General features: G+C 37.9%; 2 protein-coding genes across 2 annotated transcripts in view; one reads left to right on the top strand and one right to left on the bottom strand.

The window, feature by feature from the left end:
• Window positions 1-6,716, top strand: part of wasf1 (WASP family member 1) — an 85,284-nt gene extending 78,568 nt beyond the window's left edge. Inside the window, exons 7-10 of the mRNA XM_056481439.1 lie at window positions 1,694-1,857; window positions 4,166-4,339; window positions 4,429-4,961; window positions 5,850-6,716. Coding sequence (XP_056337414.1) covers window positions 1,694-1,857; window positions 4,166-4,339; window positions 4,429-4,961; window positions 5,850-6,007 — 1,029 coding nt within the window. The 3' untranslated portion in view covers window positions 6,008-6,716. The remainder of the gene's footprint in view (window positions 1-1,693; window positions 1,858-4,165; window positions 4,340-4,428; window positions 4,962-5,849) is intronic.
• Window positions 6,717-24,186: 17,470 nt separating this feature from the next.
• LOC130247424 (G-protein coupled receptor 6) lies at window positions 24,187-24,999 on the bottom strand (the record flags this gene model as incomplete). Its single annotated transcript, XM_056480647.1, is given in 5 exon segments — window positions 24,187-24,296; window positions 24,299-24,514; window positions 24,517-24,602; window positions 24,604-24,822; window positions 24,824-24,999. Coding segments are annotated over 5 exon segments (807 nt in total), but the record flags the coding sequence as incomplete, so codon positions are not given.
• Window position 25,000: the final 1 nt, after the last annotated feature.

Genomic DNA, 25,000 nt, shown 5'->3' with positions numbered 1-25,000 from the left:
AGATAGATTATGCTACAAGAAATTATGTAATCCAAAAGGAATCCAAATGTTTTCCAAAAGTAATCTAAGTGATTTCTAAATCCAATCCAAAAGTAATCTAAATGTAATCCAACGTAAACTAAATGATTTCTAAATGTAATTGTAAATGTAAAATAAAAGTAATGTAATTGTTTTCAACAAGTAATTATAATTATTTTCCAAAAAGTAATCTAAATGTAATCCAAAAGTAATCCATTTGTAATCTAAATGATGTCTAAATGCAATCCAAAAGTAATCTAATTGTTTTCCAAAAGTAATATAAAATGTAATACAAAAGTAATTTAATCTAAATGTAATCCAGAATTAATCTAAATGTATTACAAATGTCAATGAATGTTTTACAGAAGTAAATCTAAATGTAATCCAAAAGTAATCTAATTGTTTTCCAAAATAAATCTAAGTGTAATCCAAAAGCAATCTAAATGTTTCAAAAGTAATCTAATTGTTTTCCAAAAGTAATCTGAATGTAATCCAAAATTAATCTAAGTGTAATATAAAAGTAATTGAATATTTTCCAAAAATAACCTAAATGTAATCCAAAATTAATCTAAATGTAATCCAAAAGTAATTGAATGTTTTCCAAAAGTTATCTAAATGCAATCCAACAGTAATCTAAATGATTTCTAAATGTAATCCAAAAGTAATCTAAATGTAATCCAAAATGAATCTAAATGTAATCTAAAAGTAATTGAATAATTTCCTAAAGTAATCTAAATGTAATTCAACAGTAATCTAAATGATTTCTAAATGTAATCCAAAAGTGATCTAATTGTTTTCCAAAAGTAATCTAAATGTAATCCAAAAGTAATTGAATGTTTTTCAAAAGTAATCTAAATGTAATCCAAAATTGATCTAAGTGATTTCAAAATGTAATCCAAATGTAATCTAAATGTTTCAAAGGTAATCTAATTGTTTTCCAAAAGTAATCCAAATGTAATACAAAAGTAATTTAAAGGTTTCCAAAAGTAATCTAAATGTAATCCGAACTTAATTTTAGTGCAATCCAAAAGTAAGTTAATGTTTTCCAAAAGTAATCTAAATGTTTTCCAAAAGTAATCTAAATGTAATCCGAAAGTAATTGAATGCAATCCAAAAGTAATCTAAATGTAGTCCAAAAGTAATCAAATTTTTTTTCTAAATGTAATACAAAAGTAATCTAAATGCTTTAAAAAGTAATTTAATGTAATCTAAAAGTAATTGAATGTTTTCCAAAAGCAATCTAAATGTAATCCAAAAGTAATCTAAATATAATCCAAAAGTAATTGAATGTTTTCCAAAAGCAATCTAAATGTAATCTAAAAGTAATCTAAATATAATCCAAAAGCAATCTTAATGTAATCTAAAAGTAATCTAAATATAATCCAAAAAAAATGAATGTTTTCCAAAAGCAATCTAAATGTAATCCAAAAGCAATCTAAATGTAATCCAAAAGCAATCTAAATGTAATCCAAAAGTAATTGAATGTTTTCCTAATGTAATCTAAAAGCAGCCAGATTACAATACTATATATCTAGTAGATTGTATCACTCACTACACATTTTCCCAATTAGTGATGTGTTACTGATTGTAATAAATAAATGATCTGATCCACTCTCCTGAGTCTGAGCTGTGCTGGACATCAGACTGACCTCTGTGTGTGTCTGTGTGTGTTTAGCTGAAGAACATCGACCGTCCTCAGGATGTGGATAAGGTTCCTCGAGCTCCTCACGACCGCAAGAAGGAGTGGCAGAAGATGGCGTTAGGAGCTGAACTGGCGGACGATGAACCCGAAAACACACACAGAGACGCCAACGGATCCACCGCACACACTGACAACAGGTCAGACAACACACACACACACTGAGAAATAAACACAGTCATATGATTAACACTCCTAATTCAAATACAGTTGACAGAATTACACTAATCACAGTGTTGTATATCAAATATTGCACATATTTATGTCTGTTATTACTATTTAAAGACATCAGATTTTAAAATACACTCAAAAACACACATACACGCGCATACACACACACACACGCAAAAGCACTCCCAAGTGTGATTTCATTTATTTATAATCAGACTTGATCAAAACAGTCTGCAGAAACACAACTCTCTTTGTACACGTCATCAGAGGGGGAAAGCCCCGCCCACTAGTGCCCATCTTTCCCTCATTAGCATAAACAGCAGCCCTGAGTGAGAAGCAGCCGTCTGTCCATTAGCCATTAGAGTGTTTGAGCTGCTGAAGATAATGTCAGCATAGACTAAGAGGATTCTAGATGTGGAGTTTCAGATGAAGCGACAGGAGTCTCCATAGACTGACTGAAGCATGAAGCACACACTCACACACTGAAGCACGCATGCACACTTGATTCCTGCAGGCCTGAATCTGCAGATCAAAGCCTAAAAGGGTCAGTTTCAGAGAGTTATAAAACATTATTTGTGTGCTATTCTGAGCTGAAACTAACATAATAGGTGTCTTTTAAACTACCTGAACTACAAACCCAAATCAGAAAAACTTGGCAGAGTATAGACAAACTCTAATAAAACAGAGAGTAGTGATTTCCAAATGTACTTTGACTTGTGTTTCATTGCAGCCAATATGAACGCAGAATATTTGATGTTTTGTCTGGTCAACTTCATTTCAGTAAATCTCCATCCTTTCCTGTCATTCAGACCTGCAACACACTCCAGAAACAGCGACAGGAGCAGTTTAGAGCTAGTAATCAGGTAAACTGGTGAAATAATGATGTGATGTGACACAGGTGATGTCTACAGGTGATTGTGATTATGATTCAGTACAAAAGCAGCATCAAGAAAGGTCTAGTCCTTTAAGAGCAAAGATGGACCGAGGATCACCAGTTTACCAACAAATACATAAGGAAAAGACTGAAATGTTTAAAGACAATGTTCCTCAGAGAAAGAGAGTAAGACATGTGGATATTTCACCTTCAACAGTGCAGAACATCATTAAAAGACTGAAAGAATCTGGAGGAATTTCAGTGCGTAAAGGACAAGAGCTCAAGCCTAAACTGAACAACTGTGATCTCCGATCCCTCAGGGGGCGCTGCATCAAGAATCCTCATTCATCTATAAGCCAGATCACCACATGGGTTCAGGATTACTGCGGCAGACCTTTGTCAAGTACCACAGTACCGAGTTACATCCATAAATAGCAGTGAAAACTGTACTGTGCCTAAAGGAAGCCCTATGTTAACAGTGTCCAGAAGCGCTGTTGACTTCTCTGGGCTCGGAGGCATCTGGGATGGACCATCACACAGTGGAAACATGTACTGTGGCCAGATGGATCAGTATTTCAGGTGTTTTTTGGAGAAATGGCCACCGTGTGCTCCGGATCAAAAGAAGAAAAGGATCATCCAGACTGTTTCCAGCAACAAGTCCAAAATCCAGGGTCTGTCATGGTATTGAGTCGTGTCAGTGCTCTTGGCAAAAGTAACCTGCACTTCTGTGATGCTCCATTAATGCTGAACAGCACAGAATGATTCTGGAGCACAATATGCTGCCTTCTTCTCCAGGGACGCCCATGAATATTTCAACAAGACAATGCAAAACCACATTCTGCACACATTACAGAGTCCTGCTCTAGAGGAAGAGGAGACGGGTACTGGACTGGCCTGTCTGCAGTCCCGACCTGTCTCCAACAGAGAATGTGTGCTGCATTTTGAAGCACAAAATGTGACAATGAAGACCCCATCCTGTTGCCTACCTTAAGACTTGTTTGCAGGAAGAATGGGACAAAATGACAGCTGAAACACTTCATCAGTTGGTGTCTTCAGTCCCTAAACATCTTATAAGTGTGAATGGCAACATTACAGAGTGCTAAATGCTTCACTGTCCAAACGTTTTCGAAATGTGTTACAAGAACCAAAACTGGAATACGTGATTATTAAAAAACTGATGAGGAACACGTTTAATAATGCTTGTTGTATTATCTGTAATGAAATACAAGTCAAAGTACATTTAGAAATCACTACTCTCTTTTATATGCGTGTTATCCATACCGTCCAAACGTTTTATTGTGTTTATATCAGAATAAAGGCCTGTATCTGAACACCTTTATGAGTTCTGCTCATGTGTGTGTGTGTGTGTGTGTGTACATGTGTGTGTTTTCTGTGGTCTGCAGGCAAATGTACATTGATCATCATCTGGACGGGCCGTTCTCTCTGGCCGCGCTGCCGTACTCTCAGATGAACGAACTGCTGAACCGCAGTGGAGAGAGAAACTACGGCCGACCGCACGAACCTCCACCACCCCCACCCTCACACCAGCCTGACCTCAAACCAGCCTCCGTCATCAGGTGCGCACACACACACCAGAACACTTTTGAACAAGTAAATGATGCCAGAGCGTACTTGTTAAGGGTTTTTCTGTCTCTTTGTCTTTCAGCTCCAGCTCAGGTTTCTCCGACAGCGTCACTCAGTCTCCTGCTCGCACACCTGTCTTCCTCAACCCCAATGCTCCGCCCCCAGCCCCGCCCCCTTTACCCCCTCCTCCTCCTCCTTTGCCAGGCAGCGTATCAGGTTCAAGGATGCGAGGTTCAGGCCCGCCTCCAATCCCTCCTTTACCTTCCCAGCAGCCCCCAGCCATCCCCCCTCCCCCTGCCCCACTCCAGATCGCCCCAGGCGTCCTACACCCTGCCCCCCCTCCGGTGGCCCCGCCTCTTCACTCATCTCCCGCCAAGGCTCTGCCCACAGATGGAACGGTTTTACCGCCTCCTCCTCCTCCCCCTCCTTTGCCCCTCCCAGGAAACCGAAGCTCCTCCCCTTGCACATCCTCAGCCCCGCCTTCCATGCCTTCCTTTCCATCGGGAGCAGTTTCGTCTCCGCCCACCCACTCGGGTCACGAGGTCAAGCGGTATCCAGCCAACCTGCCGCCAATCAGCGACGCCCGCAGCGTCCTACTGGAGGCCATACGTAAAGGTGGGAGGAGTTTTATGACTAATGTGCAATGGATTCTGGGAAGAATAGTTCATTTCTTTCTGTGGGAGGAGTTTCAAGAAGTAACTAAAACGCATTATGGGAGATGTAGTTCATTTCCTTCTGTGGGAGGAGTTTCATGTCTAATGAGCAATATATTCTGGAAGATGTAGTTCATTTCCGTCTGTGGGAGGAGTTTAATGACTAATGTGCAATGCATTATGGGAAAAGTAGTTCATTTCCATCTGCGGGAGGAGTTTCATGTCTAATGTGCAATGCATTATGGGAAATAAAGTTCACATCCTTCTGTGGGAGGAGATTCATGTCTATTGAGCAATGTATTCTGGGAGATGTAGTTGATTTCCTTCTGTGGGAGGAGTTTCATGTCTAATGAGCAATGTATTCTGGGAGATGTAGTTCATTTCCATCTGCGGGAGGAGTTTCATGTCTAATGTGCAATGGATTATAGGAAATATAGTTTATTTCCTTCTGTGGGAGGAGTTTTATGACAAATGTGCAATGCATTATGGGAAGAGTAGTTTATTTCTATCTGTGGGAGGAGTTTGATGTCTAATGTGCAATGCATTATGGGAAATAAAGTGATTTCCTTCTGCGAGAGGAGATTCATGTCTAATGAGCAATGTATTCTGGGAGATGTAGTTAATTTCCTTCTCTGGGAGGAGTAGTTAGTTTTCATCTGTGGGAGGAGTTTCATAATTATTGTGCAATGCATTCTGGGAGGAGTAGTTTATTTCCTTCTATGGGAGGAGTTTCACGACTAATGTGCTATGCATTATGGGAAGAGTAGTCAATAAATAAATGAAATAATTAAACTATAATAAAATAAAATAAATAATATGTGTGTGTGTGTGTGTGTGTGTGTGTGTTCAGGGATCCAGCTTCGGAAGGTGGAGGAGCAGCGCGAGCAGGAGGCGAAACACGAGCGTGTGGGAAATGACGTGGCCACGATTCTGTCTCGACGCATCGCAGTGGAATACAGCGACTCTGAGGATGAGTCTGAGTTTGACGAGATCGACTGGATGGAGTGAACACACACATATACACATACACACACACACATACATACACACGCATACACACGCATACATATATATACACACACTCACACATACATTCACACAACTCCCATCATGCTTTGCTCTCATGTTTCTAAACACACCTTCTGCATCTGAAGGTTTCTTTAATCTGTTGGTGTGTGTTTAATGGAGCTCTGGGTTCCTCCGGATCAGAACGTGACGGCGTTTATTATTCTTTACATATCATCAAACTGTTCTTCCATGTCAAAGATGTGAAGTGTGTGTGTGTGTGTGTGTGTGTGTGTGTGTGTGTGTGTGTGTATGTGTGTGTTTATGAAGGAGAAATGAAGAGAATCTCTCGTTCAGGTCAGAATTTACACGACAGGCAAATAAAGACAGAAGTAAATCACATTAAACTGATAATTCACACTTTCGAGAATTCTGTAAAATGTCATGAAATTAAAGTCAGAATTTATATTGTACAAAATATTAAAGATTATTTATGGGCTTTGTTTTTTTGGAGGGCGCAACGTGTGATGTGGCATTTTCATTTCAATAAAATTCATCAGTTTTTGTTCAGATTTTATTCCACGCTCAAAATAATCTCTTTTTTTTTATTGTGTTTTTTATTCGTTTAATTTTATTTCACAAAAATAATATTTGTAAATATTTTGACTAAAATAATAATTATTAGATGTTTGTTACTATTATTAATATTATTATTGGCTCGGTCAATGTAGATTTAAATCAATAATAATAATAAATAATAATAATAATAATAGTCATTATTATTAATTATTCAATTTATTTATTATTATTATTATTAAAATATATTTTAATAATACATTCAAATTTAATGTTACTTTGTTATATTTAATAATAATTATTATTAAAATCTAATTTAAAATGTAATAATAATTGCATCTATATAAAGTATATACAGTTGAAGTCAGATTAAACGCCCTGAATTATTAGTCCCCCTGTTTATTTTTTCCCCCAATTTCTGTTTAACAGAGAACACATTTCTAATCATAATAGTGTTAATAACTCATCTCTAATAACTGATTTATTTTCTCTTTGTCATGATGACAGTAAATAATATTAGACTAGATATTCTTCAAGACACTTCTATACAGCTTAAAGTGACATTTAAAGGCTTAACTAGGGTAATTAGGGTAAAGTTAGGGTAATTAGGCAAGTTATTGTATAATGATGGTTTGTTCTGGAGACTATTGAACTATATGGCTTAAAGGGGCTAATAATATTGACCTTAAAATGGTGTTTAAATAATTAAAAACTGCTTTTATTCTAGCTGAAATAAAACAAATAAGACTTTCTCCAGAAGAAAAAATATTATCAGACATACTGTGAAAATTTCCTTGCTCTGTTCAACATCATTTGGGAAATATTAAAAAAAGAAAAAAAATTCAAAGGGGCTAATAACTCTGACTTCAACTGTAAATACATATATATATACACACAATTATTTCTGTATATACATTATTGATATTATAATAATGATGTCTACATTAATTTCATGGCATTTAGTACTACAGTTTATTGATCAAACTTTTGCAAAACTGTAAAGATGAATGTTCACAAAGTTATTTCCTAAAAAGCTGTAAAATATTGACCTCTTACCATCAAAATGTCAAAAAAACAAACAAACAAACAAACAAAAATCTGCCTTTTCCTGCAGTCGATGCTGATTCATGGCGTTTCTTAACTTTTAAACAAAAGGAATAATAGTTTTTACAAAAGATGAAACAGACCTGTGTGTGTGTGTGTGTGTGTGTGTGTGTGTGTGTGTGTGTGTGCGCATCTGCATCTGTCTGTCTGTGTGTGTGTGTGTGTGTGCGTCTCTTTTTCAGCCTTACGGTGTGTAAATGTTGAAGAGTTGAATGTATCGTGCTGTTACTACTTTTGCCTGCATTTCTCCAGCATTCGCTGTTTCTGTGTTCAAGAAGGAAAAAAGAGAAACAAGAAAGAAGATTAAAGATACTGTAAGCTGTGTATCGTACGTAACTGTTGACTGTAACAGTTTGCTTGAATTAATAAAAACTAATGTTTAAGGGATCTCATTCATTCATTTTTCTTCAGCTTAGTCACTTTATTATGAACCATTACCTATTCCAGCATATGTTTTACACAGCGGATGCCCTTCCAGCCGCAACCCAGTACTGGGAAACACCCATACACGCTCATTCACACACACACACACACACACACTCATACACTACAGCCAATTTAGTTCACCAGTTCCCCTATAGCGCATATGTTTGGACTGTGGGGGAAACCGGAGCACCCGGAGGAAACCCACGCCAACACGGGGAGAACATGCAAACTCCACACAGAAATGCCAACTGACCCAGCCGGGATTCAAACTAGCGACCTTCTTTCTATGAGGCGATTGTGCTACCCATTGCGCCACCGTGACGCCTAAAAAATTAAAACTATTATTTAAATTATTTATATTTATATAGTGAAATTTTTTTGTTGTTGCTAAAAATGTACTTATTAAAAATAATGAAAATTAAAATATTTTATTATTTTATAAAAATTACATTTCAAATTAATCATTAAAAGAGAAACAAGATAGATTTTTTTATCATGTGACTGAATACTGAATAATGATTAACTGAATTAATAAAAGCTCATGTTTAAGGGAGTTTTGATGCATTTACAAACACATTTAGATAATGACAGAAAATGCAGCAAAACTCTTTTTAATCATTTTAAAATAAATTAAATAAAAGCATTCATTTTTATAAGATTATTTTTTAATTATAATAACAGGAAAACTGAGAGAAAAGAAGATTGAAAACACAGATCATCAGAATTACAGTGGAAAATGAAGATGTTTTAATCTATAACAGAATACATAATAATATAAAGTAATATAATGATAATAAATAGCTGAATATGCCCAGAAGATATTCAAACAAATAAACTCATTCATTCATTTTACTTCGGCTTAGTCTATTTATTAATCAGGGGTCGCCACGGCGGAATGAACCGCCAACTATTCCAGCATATGTTTTACACAGCGGATGCCTTTCCAGCTGCAATGGAGAACACATTCATTCACACACACACACACACTCATTCACTACGGCCAATGTAGTTAATCAATTCCCCTATAGTGCATGTGTTTGGACTGTGGGGGAAACCGGAGCACCCGGAGGAAACCCACACCAACACGGGGAGAACATGCAAACTCCACACAGAAATGTCAACTGACGCAGCCGAGACTCGAACCAGCGACCTTCTTGCTGTGAGGCCACAGTGCTAACCACTGAGCACTTTATTACTTAAACTACTTTTTATTGAATCTACTTTTCAGATTGGACATGTAAATTGTGTAACTCTGTTTTAATAAACCGCCCTTTTATTGTGCGTTAAAAAGCTTATTTGCTAAACAATTCTTATTAAAAATAATCAACATTTTATAATCTTATTAAATAACCTTTTCTATGAAATAATCATTAAAAGAGAAACAAACTAATATTAAACTTAAAAACATACTATAAAAACTAATAAAAAGCAACATAGAAAAGAATAGATACAGATACAGTATATATACAGTTGAAGTCAGAATTATTAGCCCCCCTGTTTATTTTTCCCCAATTTCTGTTTATCTGAGAGCAGATTTCTTCAACACATTTCTAATCATAATAGTGTTAATAACTCATCTCTAATAACTGATTTATTTTCTCTTTGCCATGAAGATCATTGAATCAATCATCAGCACGTCAGTAACTGTATGGTTTAGCTCAGCAAATCTGACCTTCGAAGACCATGTCGAATAGTTCGGACTGCTGAGCGAATCACTGGTACAACCCTTCCTACTCCCCAAAAACTTTACCTATCCAGAGTGAGCAGAAGGGCTGCCAAATCACTCTGGACCCCTCACACCCAGCACACTGCCTCTTTGAACTTTTACCTTCTGGTGGACGCTACAGAGCACTGCGCACCAGAACAGCCCGACACAGAAACAGTTTCTTCCCTCAGGCAATCCATCTCATGAACACTTGATGATAATAATTGTGCAACCAACATCACTACTGCTATACACTTTTATACACATATACACTTATTTAACAACACACTTTACACGCCAATTTGCACATAACAGCTGCACATATAATGTTGTATATAGTAATAAACACGTACATACACTTGTCAATCTGTATATTTGCAGATATTCTTCAAGACACTAGTATTCAGCTTAAAGTGACATTTAAAGGCTTAACTAGGGTAATTAGGGTAAAGTTAGGGTAATTAGGCAAGTCATTGTATAACAGTGGTTTGTTCTGGAGACAATCCAAAACTAATATTGCTTAAGGGGGTTAATAATATTGACCTTACAATGGGTTAAAACAATTAAAAACTGCTTTTATTCTAGCTGAAATAAAACAAATAAGACTTTCTCCAGAAGAAAAATATTAGAGGAAATACTGTGAAAATTTCCTGAATATGTTAAACATCAATATTTGATAAAGAAAAAAATACAAGGGGGGCTAATAATTCTGACTTCAGCTGTATAGAGCAAATAGATTTGGAGCTGTCAGAACAACAGTATTATATATTTAAAGGTACAGTTCGCCCAAAAATAACAATTCTGTCATTATTTACTACCCTTCACTTATTACAAACCTGTATGAGTTTCTTCTGTTGAACACAAAAGAAGATGTTTTAAAGAATGTTGCAAACCTGTGACCTCCTATTTGTTTTTTATACTCTGGAAGTCAGTGGTTACAGCTTTCTAACATTCTTCAAAGTATCTTTTTTGTGTTCAACAGAAGAAAGAAACTCATACAGGTTTTAAACCATATGATTGTGAGTATATTTTCATTTTTGGGTGAACTGTCCCTTTAAATGAGCAGAAAATGAGGCTCAGCAGCGCCGCCTGTCCGTCAAGCGGAGAAGCGCGTGCGTGGGAAAAACCCACTCTGACCTGCAGGTGGCGCTGCTGTGTTAATAATAATCATACATCGGTCAAACACCCGCTGCTCTGTGTGTATGTCTGTACTGTATGTGTGTTTTAACAATTGTGTTTACAAGTGGAAAGCCAAATGAGGTAAGATAACAGGTAATAATAATGAAAGAAAAAGATACACGTGATCTTAACACTGCATTCACAGGGATGTTTCAAGAAGGAATACAGCTGTGGCTGGTGGTTAAGGAGAATTATTCATTAAATTACCCATTAAATTGTATATTATTAACATCCATCTTAACCCAAACCCTAAATCCAACCCTCACAGTAATATAAAAGAGTAATTATACCGAGTATTATTTATATTATGTATTAAATTACCCATTAAGTTGTATTTAATCAATGTCTACCCCTACTCAAACCTTCACAGTAATGTAAAAACAGTAATTATACAGAGTATTAACGATATTATGTATTAAATTATCCATTATTTGTATTTTATTAAAGTCTACACCTATCTTAAACCTCACAGCAATGTAAAAATATTAATTACTGTTATACACCGTCATAAAAATGAGGCTATGATGTGAGTATCTGCAGCTGTATCCCTTCTAGACTTAAGCCATTCATTCTCCACAGTGCTGCTATACTATACAGGTATACAGTGAAACAATACTCATCACTGATGTGTTTCTAGTGCTGCACAGAGACTGAAGAATTTACTGCAGTTTGCACTTTCACCTAGTACATGCTCTGTGTGTGTGTGTGTGTGTGTGTGTGTGTGTGTGTGTGTGGTGTTTTGTGACATATCAGAGCACAAATCTGTATAACAACAGGTATGACGTATTACAAGAAGGTGGTGGTGAATTATGAGGACATATGCTGATGTTCACCTTTCTCAAAAGACTTATAATTCATACAGAGTTAGCTGTTGTTTGCATAAAGTTAAGGTGCACACAGTTTCCTGTGAGGGTTGGATTTAGGAATAGGCCAATAGAAAATACAGTTTGTACAGTATAAAAACTATAGAAACCTATGTAGTGTGTGTGTTTTGGAGCATTTTCATTTAAGTTAAACAAAGTTTGTGGTTTATTTGTGTTACTTTGGTTTACTTTTATTGTACTGACCGGCCACTTTATTAGGTACACCTTCACTAGTACCGGGTTGGACTCTCTTTTGCATTCAGAACTGCCTTAATCCTTCATGTCACAGATTCAACAAGCTACTGGAAATATTCCTCAGAGATTTTGCTCCATATTGACATGATAGCATCACACAGTTGCTGCAGATTTGTCGGCTGCACATCCATGATGCCAATCTCCCGTTCCACCACATCCTGAAGGTGCTCTATTGGATTGAGCTCTGGTGACTGTGGAGGCCATTTGAGTACAGTGAACTCATTGTCATGTTCAAGAAACCAGTCTGAGATGATTCACGCTTTATGACATGGTGCGTTATCCTGCTGGAAGTAGCCATCAGAAGATGGAGACACTGTGCTCATAAAGGGATGGACATGGTCAGCAACAATACTCAGGTAGGCTGTGGCGTTGACACCATGCTCAATTGGTACTAATGAACCCAAAGTGTGCCAAGAAAATATCCTCCACACCATTACACCACCACCACCAGCCTGACCTCTGGCATCAACAAGGCATTTGCGCCCACAGAACTGCCGCTCACTGGATATTTCCTCTGTTTCAGACCATTCTCTGTAAACCCTAGAGATGGTTGTGTGTGAAAATCCCAGTAGATCAGCAGTTTCTGAAATACTCAGAGCAGCCCGTCTGGCACCAACATGCCACGTTCAGCGTCACTTAAATCCCCTTTCTTCCCCATTCTGATGCTCAGTTTGAACTGCAGCAGATCCTCTTGACCATGTCTACATTCCTAAAGGCATTGAGCCGCTGCCATGTGACTGGCTGATTAGAAATGTGCGTTAACAAGCAGTTGGAGAGGTGTACCTAATAAAGTGGCCAGTGAGTGTACATCAAGCAATGCAAGACATTTTGCTGGTGCTTTGAAAACATCAGTATAATTGGGCTCAGATTTGCAGGATCACACTATGTCATTAATAATTATGGAAAAAAATTACTATAGCTAATGTACAGTAAATGCTATAGTGATTTTGAACGATACTATAGCAGTCTACAGTATAGCAGCATAGTAAAGTGATTGAATTAATCTGCTGTGGTGATTTTACAGTTGCTATGGTAACACAATGACTATAGTAATTAATCTTTTGTGGTAATTATACAGTTGCTATGGTAACACAGCAACTATAGTAATCATTTGTTGTGCTGTTTCTACAGTTGCTATGGTAACACAATGACTATAGTAATTAATCTTTTGTGGTAATTATACAGTTGCTATGGTAACACAGCAACTATAGTAATCATTTGTTGTGCTGATTCTACAGTTGCTATGGTAACACAATGACTATAGTAATTAATCTTTTGTGGTAATTATACAGTTGCTATGGTAACACAGCAACTATAGTAATCATTTGTTGTGCTGATTCTACAGTTGCTATGGTAACACAATGACTATAGTAATTCATCTTTTGTGGTAATTATACAGTTGCTATGGTAACACAGCAACTATAGTAATCATTTGTTGTGCTAATTCTACAGTTGCTATGGTAACACAATGACTACAGTAATTAATCTTTTGTGGTAATTATACAGTTGCTATGGTAACACAGCAACTATAGTAATCATTTGTTGTGCTGATTCTACAGTTGCTATGGTAACACAATGACTACAGTAATTAATCTTTTGTGGTAATTATACAGTTGCTATGGTAACACAGCAACTACAGTAATCATTCTGCTGTGGTTAATCTAGTTGCTATGGTAACACAACAACTACAGTATTAACTCTGTTGTGGTGATTCTACAGTTGCTATGGTAACACAACAACAATATAAACAAATGACCCAATACTGTAGTTTTATACGGCTATAGGGAATAATATACTCCGATACACCAGTTTACAGTAGTAAAAACTAAAGTATACTGCAGTATTCATTATTAGAAGTATTTATCTGTTCACTATAGTTAATAATACAGTATGCCGGAGCTTTCATTATGAAAGAGTTGTAGATACTAAAATATATACAGTACAATCAACTTTACTATAGTATGGTTCGAAAACACTACATCATTTACTATAAATTACTACAGTATTTTTTGATGAGGACTCTGAAGATGATTAACACGAGGATGAAAGATGTTGCGATGACGTCGCTAATAATGATGAAGCTGTGTGTGTGTGTGTGTGTGTGTGTGTGTGTGTGCGTTTCAGTGGGTTTGTTTCTAAGATGACTGGACACGGATGGTTCGCGTGGGCGCGCATGAATAAAATCTGAAAATTGAAAATGCTCCATAGTCTGTCCTCCACAGAGCAAACACAGGACTTCAGCCATCAAAAAAACTGAACACCCAGAGCCACACTTAAAATGATCCCGGAAGTGCCGGCTGAAGAGACGCTCGTAAATGACTGCGTTGCCGATTGTCACCGTGAGCTCTCGACATTTCTAACCGAGCGCGAACTGGAGATTCACCGATGATGTCACTCTAAAAGACCGCCATAAAACCTTTAAGGAACATCTGCTTCAGTTTAAAAGAGCGCGACTGAGACCCGCGGGCGGCTCTGTGACGTCATGGGAACCGCTTGGGCCTCTATGACGTCACGCGCGCGAGAGTTTCTGCTTCACAGTTCCTCGTGCCTTGTTTAACAAACTGGGACGCATCCAATTTCTTCTCAGATGTGACTTTGGCTTGCCCAAACTCCCAGTGAAGCATATTCCACCAACAAGGCTTGTTTTGGAAACTAGCGCGCGCACACACACACACAATGTTACACCCACAATAGCCCTATCTGGAATAACAAGTAAATTCTACACAGAAACAAATCTATTTTTTTATGAGGAATGGTTAAATAAAAATATTTGGTCAGTAACAGACATAATGGATGGCAGGGGTAATATTCTAGATTATAAAGCTTTCACTTTAAGACACGGATTTGCTTGTCGTCCAAAGCAGTTTTTCACTGTTATTAATGCAACACCCTCAGGTATCAAAATGTTAATCAAAAGCTTCCTATCTTATTCGAAAATTACTCCAATCCTCCCCTTATAGTACATTGGTGAGATGGAAATCAATAATAAACTTTGCACTAATAAACATTTATGACAAATTATTATCCAATCTGGCGACGCGGTGGCGCAGTGGTTAGCACCATCACCTCACCGCATGAAGGTCACACGAGTCTCGGCTGTGTCAGTTGTCATTTCTGTGTGGAGTTTGCATGTTCTCCTCGTGTTGGCGTGGGAAAAGGGAAAAGAAAGGAATGAATCAATTATCTAATCTTTTTATGTTTTTTTTTTCACTTTTAATTTTATTTTAGTTGAGGACTTTTGTAATTCACATTTTTTGTATTTTTGCATATTATTTTGTGCTGAGCCTTCCGTGTTTAAGACATAAATTGTAAAGTTGAACGCCATTTTGTTGTATGTGGATTTTGTATTTCCAATAAAAATAAAATTTAAATACAAAAAAAAAACCCTCAGAAAAAAAACATCAGAAACAAAAAGATAAAAAAAAAACTCAGAAATTAAAACAAAAACAAAAACAAAACAAAAAAAAAAACCGAAAACCTCTAAAAAACCAACAAAAAAACAACAAAATTTTTTTTAAACCCTCAGAAAAAAATCTTAAAAACAAACAAAAAAATAAAATAAAATAAATAATAATAATAAATAAATAAGACCCCTAAAAAACCCCACAAAAACCTAAAAAAAAAAAAAAACCCTAAAAACTTAAAAAAAACTAAAGAAAAAAATAAATAAACTAACCCCCCTAAAAAAACATGAAACCTAAAAAAAACCTAAAAAAATATATAAAATTTAAATACAAATAAAAAAAAACCCTCAGAAAAAAAAACATAAGAAAAAAAGGTAAAAAAAAAAAACCTCAGAAATTAAAAAAACTAAAAAAAAAAAAAAAAAAAAAAACTACAAAAAAACAACAAATTTTTTTTTTAACCCTCAGAAAAAAATCTTAAAAAACAACAAAAAAAATTAAAATAAAATAAAATAATAATAAAATAAATAAGACCCCTAAAAAACCCACAAAAACCTAAAAAAAAAAAAAACCCTAAAAACTTTAAAAAAAAAAAAAACAAAAGAAAAAATAAATAAACTAACCCCCCTAAAAAAACCATGAAACCTAAAAAAAAACTAAAAAAAACTAAAAAAACCTGAAAAAACCTTAAAAAAAATAAAAATACCTAAAAAAAAAATAAATAAAAAAAACAAAACCTAAAAAAAACTAAAAAAACCTTAAAACCTAAAAAAAAAAAAAAACTAAAAAAACCCTAAAAAAACCTTAAAAACCTGAAAAAAAACTAAAAATACCTAAAAAAACAAACAAACAAAAAAAAACCTAAAAAAAAAACCTAAAAAAAAACCTAAAAAAAACACTACCCCCCCAAAAAAACCTTAAAAAACCTAAAAAAAACTTTTAAAAACCTTAAAAAAAACAGAAAAAATGAAAAAAACAAAAAACAAAAAAAGGAAAAACAACAAAAAAAAAACCCATAAAAAAACCATAAAAAAACAATTAAAAAAGACGTTGCACACTAATGTTCATTTAGAATTTTGTAAATCCATCATTTGCATTATTGTTGTTTATCTAAAATGTCAAGATCATAGATATAATCGTGAGCAAATAAAAGAGCTGAATGATGCATGATGTATAAACATACATTCTTTCATTTTCTTTTCAGCTTAGTCCCTTTATTAATCAGGGGTCACCACAGTAGAATGAAACCACCGACTTATCCAGCACATGTTTTCACTGGGAAACACCCATACACTCTCATTTAAATTTAGTTGATCAATTCCCCTTTGGCGCATGTGTTTGAACTGTAGGGCAAACCAGAGCACACCGAGGAAACCCACGCCAACACGGGGAGAACATGCAAACTCCACACAGAAACGCCAACTGACCCAGCCGGGACTCAAACTAGTGACCTTTTTGCTGTGAAGCCACAGTGCTAACCACTGAGCCACCGTGTCACCCAGGTGGAAGCATGTATAAACATTTGAGAGAGTAACTGAAGAGTGTTTTCAGTGTGTTCAACAGAGACAGTCTGATGCAGTTTTAAAGTCAGCACAGGTTTATCATAAGCTGAACAGTAGAAACAGTGTTGATGTAGAAGCTGCAGGTAATAATCACATCTCAGAGAAGTGGATGAGCTGTTCCTGCTGCACCTGCCGAATCAATGCATGTCTATGAGTCCACTTCATTAGTGCTGAAGAGGGAGAACTCATGACTGAGAGCTGAGCTTTAATGATTAATGACTGAACACAGCAGTGACCAGACACAAGCTGAAGAGCACTACACAACATTCTCTCTCTCTCTCTCTCTCTCTATCTATCTATCTATCTATCTATCTATCTATCTATCTATCTATCTATCTATCTATCTATCTATCTATCTATCTCTCTATCTATCTCTCTATCTATCTATTTATCCGTCCATCTATCTATTTATCCGTCCATCTATCTATCTATCTATCTATCTATCTATCTATCTATCTATCTATCTATCTATCTATCTGTCTATCTGTCTGTCTGTCTGTCTGTCTGTCTATCTATCTATCTATCTATCTATCTATCTATCTATCTATCTATCTATCTATCTATCTATCTATCTATCTATCTATCTATCTGTCTGTCTGTCTGTCTGTCTGTCTGTCTGTCTGTCTGTCTGTCTGTCTGTCTATCTATCTATCTATCTATCTATCTATCTATCTATCTATCTATCTACGTATCTGTCTGTCTGTCTATCTATCTATCTATCTATCTATCTATCTGTCTGTCTGTCTGTCTGTCTGTCTGTCTGTCTGTCTGTCTGTCTGTCTACCTACCTACCAACCTACCTATCTATCCGTCTGTCTATCCATCTATCCATCTATTCATCTATCTATCTATCTATCTATCTATCTATCTATCTATCTATCTATCTATCTATCTGTCTGTCTGTAGTTTGAGGTGGGGAAAGAAAATTAATTTCATTTGCACTGCATTTCTTTAGGATGGATAAGGTTACACACACATACAGTATGTATGTGTGTGTGTTTGTACAGCATAATCTGTATTTTGGGGGGTTTCTCTTAAACTCTATTTGCTTTTGTGTCACTTTAGCTCCTTTGAAGTGTATTAGCATAGATAACTCACTTATATTGACAGATTGACTGTGAAATACAGAACAATATTGTCACTAATTAAAGAGTTCAGACCAAAACAATGACTTCATTTACTCACCCTCATGCCACTGAAAAGCGTCCTCTACAAAACAAAAACACAGAATGCTGAGAACATGATGAGAAGTGTATATCTGTCCACCGAGATATAAAATCTTTCCACTGAAATGACAAGCATGGATAAAATAAAGGTGAGCTGTCACTTTAAGTAGTCGTCGCCCATGACAAACACAACATCTGGTATTTCCTTCAGCTCCTCACAAACATTGCATGCATAATATGCAGCTTTTGTCATGCATGCAATCACTCTTCGCCTTCACACTGACAAAAACACACACACACATCAGTCCCTTTTCACATGTCATGTTTTATTTCCTGTTCACTCCTGTGTGTATAAAGTGTACAGTCATGGACAACTTTACAAAATAGAGGTCCCTCTTCACAACTCATACACAGAAGCCTCCGCAATACTGCTTTGGCATCTAGATTTGTACAGTAAAGTGCAACATGTCGCTTATAAATAATAGAAATGTACATTCTTGATGCGGGTTGTTGCTTGTTCACAGCGTGTCGAGACGTCTGGTCTCAGTAAAGTGCAAATGCGCAACAAACATTGAACATTGAGCGCCGTTTTCATGCTAGACAGAGTTTAACCTTATAAAGCCTACAGAATCTCATTTTAAGGCCCCGAAATGATCAAGATGATCAAAAATCTGCTGTTTTGCACACAATCAACTACATGCCTACACTGTTTATTCTTTAGATCAAGTTTAAGGTCTTAATAATTGTACAAACATCTCTTTTCAGCTCATGTCACATGTCTTTATGTCAATATTTACTGATGTTTATAAGATAAATGTAAAAAAATTGTAATATTTTAGGATTAAGGATGAAATACTTGACTTTTCTTTATCAGAAATATATTATACACTGATATATCAGGTTATCAAAAATGGCAAACAAAACTAGGCCTTTGAGAAGGTTAATTTCCAGAACCTTTACTTTCTCTGTTTTTTCAGCGGTTGAACGATCCCCAGAGACTCCAAATCATAGAATCTATATATATAGATTGATTTCGAGGCTATACATATATATATATATATATAGAGAGAGAGAGAGAGGAGAGAGAGAGAGAGAGAGAGAGGAGAGAGAGAGAGAGAGAGAGAGAGAGAGAGAGAGAGAGAGAGAGATAGATAGATAGATAGATAGATAGATAGATAGATAGATAGATAGATAGATAGATAGATAGATATGTATAGCCTCGAAATCATCTAATATTTATATATTTATATTTACATTAGATGATTTCGAGGCTCTGGGGATCATTCTCATTCAACCTCATCAAGATGGCGCCGCGGATGGCCGCTTCGGCGGGGGGCTCTCCAGTGTTTGCACTGTTTTTGTTAGTCTGTCCTGTTTTATGTTTGTCAAACACGATCAGTTACACCAGGGACGAGCTCTGCTGAACATTCGGCAGTGCACACCAACTAATCAAGAACTGGATTTTGATTTTTTGTGGCGTTTTGCGGAACATTGTAGTCGGCGGAGCAGCCGCATTGTGGAAACGCTACAAGACGCGCAAGCGTGGGAAGCGAGCCGGCGCGCTCGTCAGGCTAAGACAGCGCGGCTTCAGAACGGCGCTGCCCAGCATTCACCTGGCGAATCTCCGCTCTCTTCCTAACAAAATGGACGAACTATTTCTGCTCACATGCAAAAAACAAGAACTTTTAACAACTCTGCTGTCCTGTGTTTCACGGAAACCTGGCTAAACGAAGCCATCCGGACAGCGCATTAACCTACCGGACTTTCAGCTGTACAGAGCAGATCGCGATACGGAGTCAAGGGCAAAACGCGCGGTGGTGGGGACATGCTTTTACATCAACAGAAGGTGGTGTACGGATGTAACTGTGTTAAAGAAGATGTGCTGTCCTGATGTGGAAGTGCTTTTCATTAACTGTAAGCCGTTTTATTCACCAAGAGAGTTTTCCTCGTTCATTCTCGTCTGTGTTTACATTCCACCGCAAGCACACGTGAGTACTGCACTGCAACAGCTGGCTGATCTGATCACAGAGACAGAACAACAACACCGGACTCTGCTTTTATCATACTTGGGGACTTTAATCAGGCAAAACTCACACATGAGCTGCCTAAATTCAAAACAGCACATTACATGCCCCACCAGAGGCAATAAAATTTTGGACCATTGCTACACCACAATAAAGGATGCATATCGCTCCGTCGCCAGAGCAGCTTCTAGGACTCTCCGATCACTGCCTGGTTCATCTTATACCAACTTACAGGCCAAAAACTTAAAACTACTAAGCCAGTATTAAGGACTGTCAAGAGATGGACCAAACGACCACAGAGCAGGTCTTACAAGCCTGTTTGAATGCACTGACTGGGATGTTTTTGAAGGCTGCAGCCACAGATCTGGACGAGCTACAGCGACTGTAACATCATACATCAGTTTCTGTGAGGAGTTATGCATCCCTACCAGGACCTACTTGTCATTTAACAATGATAAACCATGGTTCACACCAAAACTCAGACAGCTTCGTCAGGCCAAAAGAGGATGCTTACAGGATGGTGACAGGATCCTGTACAATCGGGCCAGGAACACATTGACAAAGGAGATTGGTGTGGCTAAGAAAAGCTATGCCAAAAAGCTGCAAATACCAGTTTTCAGCTAACGACCCGCATCAGTGTGGAGAGGCTTTAAAAGATTTCACTAATTACAAGACACCGCTCCCCCAGCATCGACAGCAATAAAACATATTGCAAACGAGAGTGAATATGTTCTACTGTAGGTTTGAACCTAGACCAGACACCTCACACCCACCCGGACCATCTCCCTACACAGCCATCAACACACATCACACAGCCCGGACCATCGCCCTACACGGCCATCAATACCACATCAACACAGCCCGGACCATCTCCCTACACAGCCATCAACACCACATAAACACAGCCCAGACCATCGCCCTACACAGCCATCAACACCTCCAGCCATCTTCCTCTCCCCCCCTGCTCTTCAGATCAGTGAGGATAATGTGCGTCAGATCTTCAGTAAACAGAAGAGAAGGAAAGCACCAGGGCCAGATGGTGTCTCACCAGCCTGTCTGAGAACCTGCGCTGACCAGCTGGCTCCCATTTTCTCCCATATCTTCAATAGATCACTGGAACAGCGCAAAGTTCCATCCTGCTTTAAGCGCTCCACCATCATCCCAATCCCAAAGAAGCCAAAGATCACAGGACTCAATGACTACAGACCTGTGGCCTTAACATCTGTGGCCATGAAGTCATTCGAAAGACTGGTGCTAGCATATCTGAAGGACATCACTGGACCCCTGCTGGACCCCCTGCAGTTCGCCTATAGAGCAAACCGGTCTGTGGATGATGCAGTCAACATGGGACTGCATTATACCCTACAACATCTGGACAAACCAGGGAACTACGCAAGGATTCTGTTTGTGGACTTCAGTTCTGCCTTTAACACCATCGTCCCATCACTGCTTGAGTACAAACTGGCCCAGCTCTCTGTTCCTAGCTCTGTCTGTCAATGGATCACCAGCTTTCTGACAGATAGACAACAGCTAGTCAGAATGGGCAAAATCACATCCGACAGCCGCACCATCAGCACTGGTGCCCCCCAGGGATGTGTTCTTTCTCCACTGCTCTTCTCCCTGTACACCAACGACTGCACTGCAAAAGACCCCTCCATCAAACTCATTAAGTTTGCAGACGACACTACTGTTATCGGCCTCATCCAGAACGGTGACGAGTCTGCATACAGACAGGAGGTGGAGCGGCTGGCGTTATGGTGCAGATACAACAACCTGGAGCTGAACACGCTCAAAACAGTGGAGATGATAGTGGACTTCAGGAGAAACCCCCCTGCACTCCCCCCACTCACCATCATGAACAGCACTGTGGCTGCAGTAGAGTCATTCAGGTTCCTGGGCACCACCATCTCTCAGGATCTGAAGTGGGACATTCATATAGACTCTATTGTGAAGAAAGCCCAGCAGAGACTGTACTTCCTTCGTCAGCTGAGGAAGTTCAACCTGCCACAGGAGCTACTCGTACAGTTCTACTCAGCTGTCATCCAATCCATCCTCTGCACTTCAATCACCGTCTGGTTCGGCTCAGCTGCCAAAACTGACCTCCGTAGACTACAGCGAATAGTCCGGACTGCTGAACGAATCACTGGCACAACCCTTCCTACACTTCAAGAACTGTACTCTTCCAGAGTGAGTAAAAGGGCTCGCAAAATCACTCTGGACCCCTCACACCCAGCACACTACCTGTTCGAACTGTTACCGTCTGGTCGGCGCTTCAGAGCACCGAGCACAAAAACAGCCAGACACAGGAAAAGTTTCTTTCCTCAGGCTGTCTACCTTATGAACAGTTAAATATTCCCCTACTGTGCAATAAATATGTGCAATACTTTCTCATACGCACTTGTACACAGCACCTTATATCAATATACAATGCAATACTTTCTACATTCGCACTTGTACACAGCACCTTGTAACCCGCATATTTATAACAATCTGTACATACAACTCAACATCCAGGTTTCTTCACTAACCGCATCTGTTTAATGTTCATCATTTTTTATTATTATTATTTTTTTTTTCAGATTATTTTGTGTTGTCACTTGTCACTTTATGTACACTGGAAGCTTCTGTAGCCAAAACAAATTCCTTGTGTGTGTGAAGCACACTTCGCAATAAAACCGATTCTGATTCTGATTCTGATCATTCACCGCTGAAAAACAGAGAAAGTAAAGGTTCTGGAAATTAAACCTTCTTAAAGGCCTGTTTTTTTTTTGGCCATCTTTGATAGCCTGATATATCAGTGTATGATATATTTCTGTGTGTGAATGTTTATTTGTTCAGCTCTCATTCATCACTGTTTTGCATCGCAATATCCATTTGAAATTACATCACTTTGATCACAACTAAGCATTTAGCATCATTTTCCTAAGACATTTCATTAGAGATTCAGAGTGATGTCTTATTTTTATGTATTTCATGCAAGTTTTATGCGCTTCCGAACACCATCTCTGCACTAAATTGCATGTTTTTGCTCAGTTTGGGTGATTTTCCTCTCTATATCATACTATATGAGCCATAAAGTCAGGATGTATCAAATATGATACTAAAAAAAGTCCAAATCTTTTTATCCCACACTGAAAACAATTATTCAAAGATGATTCCTTGGATTTACTCAATTTTTTTACGTTAAGTGGTTGTAAACAATTGATTTGAGCTGAATTTAAACAAACAAATTAAGTTGAACATTATTAAATTTAATTTGTTTGTTTAAATTCAACACAAATGAATTGTTTACAACACTTTTTCAGTGCATACAGAAGTCTGATATATGGCCAAATCAGAACATAATGAACATATATGTGCACATTTGTAATTCTAATGGTTGAAAAAGACTATGTGATTACATTATTTTGAAATATGTTGCATTTATTTGCCCTCCTGTGAGTTTTTGGTTCATTTTCTTTAACAGATTCAGGAATTTTTCACAGTATTTGCTATAATATTGTTTCTTCTGGAGAAAGTCTTATTTGTTTTATTTCGGCTAGAATAAAAGCAGTTTTTAATTGTTTTAAAGCCATTTTAAGGTCAATATTATTAGCCCCCTTAAGTAATATTAGGTTTGGATTGTCTCCAGAACAAACCACTGTTATACAATGACTTGCCTAATTACCCTAACTTTACCCTAATTACCCTAGTTAAGCCTTTAAATGTTACTTTAAGCTGAATACTAGTGTCTTGAAGAATATGAATATATGGGGGGCTAATAATTCAGGAGGGCTCATAATTCTCCCTTATACATATGCAAAACGATGCAACCATGAACTCGTATGTTAAATATGTGATTTGCATAAATTTCCATAAATCAGATTTTCATCAGACTCTGAGTTCATATGTGAGGCTTTACAGGGTTAAACGCGCGATCTAGACCTCGCTGGGCGATCTGGAGCGGTACGAGCCGTTGCTCTGAAAGCATCCGCAGAACAGCATGTGTATGGAGCGCTGGATCTCCGTATTTCTGTAGGCGTAGATGATGGGTTGATCATGGAGTTGTATGTAGCGGGCAGCAGCGTAGCGTATGTGTACACCGGCGGATACTCGCGCTCTCCAACTAAACAGTAAATAGCGAAGGGCAGCCAGCTGGCGCCGAATGTCCCCAGAATGATGGCCAGCGTCGAGACGCCTTTTTTAGTGGCCACGTAATGTGAAGTAGTAAAAAAATGCTGCTGCAATGCAATCTGATGCGCGTGGTGACCACAATCTTGCAGATCTTAAAATAAAGGCTTAACATGAGGATGAAGATGATGAAGAAGGACGTAGCGAGGAGTGTGAGGTTGCTGCGTTAGCGGACGCACAATACTGCATGTGGACGCATCGTCTAAACAGTTCCAGCCCAAAACAGGCAGAAGTCCCAAACACAGAGACGCACCCCACGTGCCCACCAGCATCAGATGCACATAATGCAGAGTTTTCTCGGAGAAGTATGTGAGGGCATTATAGAGCGACAGGTAGCGGTCGACGGTGATCGCCAACAGGCTGCTGATGGACGCCGTAAACGGGCACTAGGAATCCCACAGTAATCAGACTGATGGTTTCAGGAGGACACCAGATACTGGAACACGAAGTCAGGATTAATCCCATGCCGGCAAGAAGGTCTGCGGTGGCCAGACTGCCGATCAGCACAAACATGGGGTTGCGTAACGTGGGCGTGTAGAAGATGATGGCCACCACGATGGCG

Source organism: Danio aesculapii, chromosome 20 (assembly GCF_903798145.1).
Source record: "Danio aesculapii chromosome 20, fDanAes4.1, whole genome shotgun sequence".
Classification (NCBI taxonomy): domain Eukaryota; kingdom Metazoa; phylum Chordata; class Actinopteri; order Cypriniformes; family Danionidae; genus Danio; species Danio aesculapii.
The sequence above is the reverse complement of the archived record's forward strand: the minus strand, read 5'-3'. Positions and strand labels throughout refer to the sequence as shown.